The following is a 6,338-nucleotide window of genomic DNA, read 5'->3' as shown; positions in this document are numbered from 1 at the left end:
ATAGACAAATGAAAACCATCAGAACATACCAATGATCATGACAACACTGACACTGTAGTCAATTGAACTCCGACATCCTGTTGACAGAGAAGAGGACATTGAAACAGTCTTGGTTGGGACCGCTTACTTGGCCATTGTCGTGTTGACTTGAGTACGGGCGATTTCCATGTAGTGATCAATCTGAGTCTGGGGAAGAACGAGAGGAAGGCAACTGAGTTTTATAGTCATTTACAGTCAAACTCAAAACAGACCTGATCTATAAAACAATGTCTCGTTGTGCAAACAAAATTATAAACTGGTTCGAGCCCAAAATGCTAATTTTCTGACAGCCGTGTTATTTCAGACAGTATACCACAGGTATGACAAAACATGTATTTTTACTGCTCTAATTACATTGGTAACCAGTTTATAATAGCAATAAGGCCCCTCGGAGGTTTGTGGTATATAACCAATATACCACGGATCAGGGCTGTAAGCAGACACTAAGACGCCCTTAGCCGTGGTATATTGTCAATATACCACACCTCCTTGTGCCTTATTGCGTAATTAGAAGTCAAGAGCTAAAAAACACGTAGTCAGATACCATGACATACGGTATTACGGTTGTTATGGTTACTTTGCACACTGTGTTTGTTTAGAAGAATAAAATGCTGTCCTTAAATGTTATTTGTCACATACACCGAATACAACCTTAGTGAAATGCTTACTTACAAGCCCTTAACCAACAATGCAGTTAAGAAAATCCCCCCATGCTTGGACCGTGTTAGTTTATTGCTGATGTGGGCTTCAAGGAACTTGAAGCACTCAACCAGCTCCACTACAGCCCCGTCGGTGAAAATGGGGGCATGCTCGATCCTCCTTTCCCTGTAGTCCACAATCATCTCATTTGTCTTGATCACATTGAGTGAGAAGTTGTTGTCCTGGCACCACACTGCCAAGTCTCTGACTACCTCCCAATAGGCTGTCCGGCAGTGTCGGTGATCAGGCCTACCCCTGTTGTGTCGTCAGCAAACTTAATGACTGTGTTGGATCGTGCAGTCATGAGTAAGAAGAGAGTACAGGAGGGGACTGATCACACACCCCTGAGGGGCCCCCGTGTTGAGGATCAGCATGGCAGATGTGTTGTTACCGACCCTTACCACCTGGGGGCGGCTCGTCAGGAAGTCCAGGATCCAGTTGCAGAGGGAGGTGTTTAGTCCCAGGGTCCTTAGCTTAGTGATGAGCTTTGAGGGCACTATGGTGCTGAACGCTGAGCTGTAGTCAATGAAAAGCATTCTCACATAGGTGTTCCCTTTGTCCAGGTGGGAAAGGGCAGTGTGGAGTGCAATAGAGATTGCATCATTTTAGGATCTGTTGGGGTGGTTTGCAAATTGGAGTGGGTCTAGGGTTTCTGGGATAATGGTGTGGATGTGAGCCATGACCAGCCTTTCAAAGCATTTTATGGATACAGATATGAGTGCTACGGGTCGGTAGTCATTTAGGCAGGTTACCTTTGTGTTCTTGGGCACAGGGACTATGGTGGTCTACTTAAAATATGTAGGCATTACAGATTCGGACAGGGAGAGTTTGAAAATGTCAGTGAAGACACTTGCCAGTTGGTCAGCGCATGCTCGGAGTACAAGTCCTGGTAATCCGTCTAGCCCAGTGGCCTTGTGAATGTTGCCCTGTTTGAAGGTCTTACTCACGTCGGATGCGGAGAGCGTGATCAGTCGTCCGGAACAGCTGATGCCCTCATGCATGTTTCAGTGTTATTTGCCTCGAAGCGAGCGTAGAAGTGATTTAGCTCGTGTCACTGGGCAGCTCTCGCCTGTGCGTCTCTTTGTAGTCTGTAATAGTTTGCAATCCCTACCACATCCGACAAGCGTCGGAGCCGGTGTAGTACGATTCGATCTTAGTCTTGTATTGATGCTTTGCCTGTTTAATGGTTTGTCAGAGGGCATAGTGGGATTTCTTATAAGCTTGCGGGTTAGAGTCCCACTCCTTGAAAGCGGCAGCTCTACCCTTTAGCTCAGTGTGAATGTTGCCTGTAATCCATGGCTTCTGGTTGGGGTATGTACATACAGTCACTGTGGGGACGACGTCCTCGATGCACTTATTGATAAAGCCAGTGACTGATGTGGTATACTCCTCAATGCCATCGGAAGAATCCAGGAACATATTCCAGTCTGTGCTAGCAAAACAGTCCTGAAGTTTAGCATCTGCTTCATCTGACCACTTTTAAAAAATATATGTATATAGACCAAGTCACCGGTGCTTCCTGATTTAATTTTTGATTGTAAGCAGCTATCAGGAGGATAGAGTTATGGTCAGATTTGCCAAATGGAGGGTGAGGGAGAGCTTTGTACGCATCTCTGTGTGGAGTAAAGGGGGTCTAGAATTTTTTTCCCTCTGGTTGCACATTTAAGCTGATAGAAATGAGGTAAAACTGATTTAAGTTTCCCTGCATTTATGTCCCCGTGCACTAGAAGTGCAGTCTCTGGATGAGCGTTTTCCTGTTTGTTTATGGCGGAATACAACTCATTGAGTATCGGTTTTAGTGCCCGCCTCGGTCTATGGTGGTATGTAGACAACTACGAAAAATCTAGGCCTCATTTATGGAAATACAGGTTCATTATGTAAAGGGAATAACTTTATTTAACCGGACACTGAAAGCCACCTTGTCACTGACAGTAAACTGACTTTGAATGTCGAATCAGCCTTGTGCTATAACGCTGATAAGGACACAAATAGCCCCCAACAACTCGTAAAGAGCCTGGTCATCCGGTGAGGCCACACCGGTGGATCTAGTTGGTGCCAGCCAAAGGATGACGCCGTCATAATTGTCAATGCTCATGGGACAATCCAGAACCATATATAGGTCAAGCTCAAGGTACATTGATTCACCAGCATGACTCCAGTCTATATACGTAGCTCTAAGGAATGGAATAATTTAAAAAAAAGTTCTACTTCTAGGATGTCACAAGACAAAAAGGTCAAGGGTCAGACTCACCTTGTTCTTCTCATAGAAGGGGGGTACGGCAAAGAGGAGGATGTCAGCTGGAGGAGAGCAAAAATATTATATTGAAATGACAGTGAAATAACACAGGAAACCAGCAGCTGACCTCAAGGCACACAGGCCTATATAAAAATAAAAGTTACTGTCTATCACAATAATAATAATAATGTTGCTTTCAGGGATGTAGACAGTGTAAACCATTTTACTAGTAAGACATCCCCTGACAAAAACAACCAATTAGGCTTTACCACCCAGTAAACTGGGATGGTGTCAGATGCCATTAACCGAGTTTAGAGCAATATTCCTGACATTTGGTGTTGTTTGAAAAAGCAGCAGGCCATTTGGGTAGTGCTGATCTAATGAGCCAAATCGTATGAAGCCACAGTCTGTGCCGCCAGTGACCTCAGACCGTATCATCCATTTTGTCAATCTAGGAAAAGGTCACGGTGTCGCTGGACTTAAGGAGCGTGACCTGCTCACAACACTCCAGCAAGACCCATAGGGAGTTCTAAAACGCTAAGCATTTTAGTGACAGAATTGCACAGTAAAAAAAGTGTGTGGAATTGGTCTTAAATGGGTCCAGTGAGACTGAACTAACCTTTTAAAAAACAAAACGTTTTTTTATATGTTTATATTTTGTTAAATGGAAAATGTTTGATACATTTTCTAGCACATTCTATGACATTTGACCCCATTTACAGTGTGTCCAGTTGGTTTAAACATAGGATACTAAACAACCTTAGTACTACACCTAGCGACCTCACCAAGAGCTTTTGGCTACAATACCAAAAGGCTAACGGCGGAGGCAGGGAATAGAGCCCGGGGTCGCTGGCGTGAAAAGAAAACACCGTACACGTCGCACCAGTAGGGTTAAACCACTTGGTGGGAAATGTAACGTGGCTCATAGCGAGGATGGCTACACTGTCCCCTCCGAATGGAAAGTTCCCTAATACTTTGTCTTTCACGCCAGGGAGCTGAGTAGCCTAACACCCTATGCACCGTGCCACTTGCTGGGAATTCTAACGTGGCCCCTATTTTTATTTATTAGGATCCCCATTAGCCGACACCAACGGCGACAGCTAGTCATACTGGGGTCTGACAACGGGGGAAAAAACACAGAAAAGACTTTTACAAGTTACATACATTAACATGCAGTGTTTGTGCATTTAGCAGTTACACAGTGCATGTGGAAAGTATTCAGACCCCTCAACTTTCTCCACTTTGTTACGTTAGCCTTATTCTAAAATGGATTAAATATCACACTTACAGTTGAAGTCGGAAGTTTTCATACACCTTAGCCAAATACATTAAAACTCAGTTTCACAATTCCTGACATTTAATCCTAGTAAAGATTCCCTGTCTCAGGTCAGTTAGAATCACCACTTTATTTTAAGAATGTGAAATGTCAGAATAATAGTAGAGAGAATGATTTATTTCAGCTTTTATTTCGTTCATCACATTCCCAGTGGGTCAGAAGATTACATCCACTCAATTAGTATTTGGTAGCATTGCCTTTAAATTGTTTAACTTGACCTACTTTTTGGGTAGCCTTCCACAAGTTGGGTGAATTTTGGCCCATTCCTCCTGACAGAGCTTGTGTAACCGAGTCAGGTTTGTAGGCCTCCTTGCTTGCACACGCTTTTTCAGTTCTACCCACACATTTCCTATAGGATTGAGGTCAGGGTTTGTGATGGCCACTCCAATACCTTGGCTTTGTTGTCCTTAAGCCATTTTGCCACAACTTTGGAAGTATGCTTGGGGTCATTGTCCATTTTGAAGACCCATTTGTGACCAAGCTTTAACTTCCGGACTGACTTGAGATGTTGCTTTATTTATATATATCCACAATTTTCCTTCCTCATGATGCAATCTATTTTGTGAAGTGCACCAGTCCCTCCTGCAGCAAAGCACCCCCACAACATGATGCTGCTTGTTGGCTTGCAAGCCTCCCCATTTTTCCTCCAAACATAACAATGGTCATTATGGCCAAACAATTTTATTTTTGTTTCATCAGACCAGAGGACATTTCTCCAAAAAGTACGATCTTTGTCCCCACGTGCAGTTGCAAACCATAGTCTGTCTTTTCTATGGCGGTTTTGGAGCAGTGGCTTCTTCCTTGCTGAGCGGCCTTTCAGGGTATGTTGATATAGGACTCGTTTTACTGTGGCTATAGATACTTTTGTACCGGTTTCCTCCAGCATCTTCACAAGGTCCTTTGCTGTTGTTCTGGTATTTATTTGCACTTTGCGCACAAAAGTACGTTCATCTCTAGGAAACAGAACGCGTCTCCTTCCTGAGCGGTATGACGGCTGCGTGGTCCCATGGTGTTTATACTTGCGTACTATTGTTCTTACAGATGAACGTGGTACCTTCAGGCTTTTGGAAATTGCTCCCAAGGATGAAAGATTTGTGGAGGTCTACAATTTTTTTTCTGAGGTCATGGCTGATTTCTTTTGATTTTCCTATGATATCAAACAAAGAGGCACCAAGTTTGAAGGTAGGCCTTGAAGCCATGACATCATTTTCTGGAATTTTCCAAGCTGTTTAAAGGCACAGTCAACTTAGTGTATGTGAACTTCTGATACAGTGAATTATAAAGTGAAATAATCTGTCTGTAAACAATTGTTGGAAAAATTCCTTGTGTCATGGACGAAGTAGATGTCCTAACCGACTTGCCAAAACTATAGTTGGTTAACAAGAAATTTGTGGAGTGGTTGAAAAACGAGTTTTATTGACTCCAACATAAGTGTATGTAAACTTCCGACTTCAACTGTACATGAGTATTTCAGGCCATTTACTCTGTAGTTGGTTGAAGCATATTTGGTAGCAATTACAACACTGCGTCTTCTTGGGTATGACCCTACAAGCTTGGCACACCTGTATTTGGAGAGTTTCTCCCATTCTTCTCTGCAGATCCTCTCAAGCTCTGTCAGGTTGTATGGGGAGCATCGCAGCACAGCTATTTTCAGGTCTCTCCTGAAATGTTCAAGCGGGTTCAAGTCCGGGCTCTGGCTGGGCCACTCAATGACATTCATAGACTTGTCCCGATGCGCCTCCTGCATTGTCTTGGCTGTGTGTTAAGGGCCGGTGCCTGTTGGAAGGTGTTCCGTCACACCTGTCTGAGGTCCCGAGTGCTCTGGAGCAGGTTTTCATCAAGGATCTCTGTACTTTGCCTCGATCTTGACTAGTCTCCCAGTCCCTGCCGCTGAAAAACATCCCCACAACATGATGCTGCCACCACCATGCTTCACTGTAGGGATGGTGCTAGGTTTCCTCCAGACGTGACGCTTGACATTCAGGCCAATGAGTTCAATCTTGGTTTCATCAGACCAGAGAATCTTGT

General features: G+C 43.9%; 1 protein-coding gene across 4 annotated transcripts in view; it reads right to left on the bottom strand.

The window, feature by feature from the left end:
- The window catches only part of LOC139534652 (reticulon-3-like), a 34,484-nt gene that overhangs the window by 2,595 nt on the left and 25,551 nt on the right, over positions 1-6,338 (bottom strand). For all 4 annotated transcript variants that reach the window (XM_071333963.1, XM_071333961.1, XM_071333962.1 and 1 more), the window contains 2 exons: positions 2,990-3,036; positions 128-186 (listed from right to left, as the gene is read on the bottom strand). In XM_071333963.1, coding sequence (XP_071190064.1) covers positions 128-186; positions 2,990-3,036 — 106 coding nt within the window. The remainder of the gene's footprint in view (positions 1-127; positions 187-2,989; positions 3,037-6,338) is intronic.

Source organism: Salvelinus alpinus, chromosome 11, assembly GCF_045679555.1.
Source record: "Salvelinus alpinus chromosome 11, SLU_Salpinus.1, whole genome shotgun sequence".
Lineage (NCBI taxonomy): Eukaryota > Metazoa > Chordata > Actinopteri > Salmoniformes > Salmonidae > Salvelinus > Salvelinus alpinus.
Note: the sequence above shows the minus strand (reverse complement) of the source record. Positions and strands in the feature narration are given on the sequence as shown.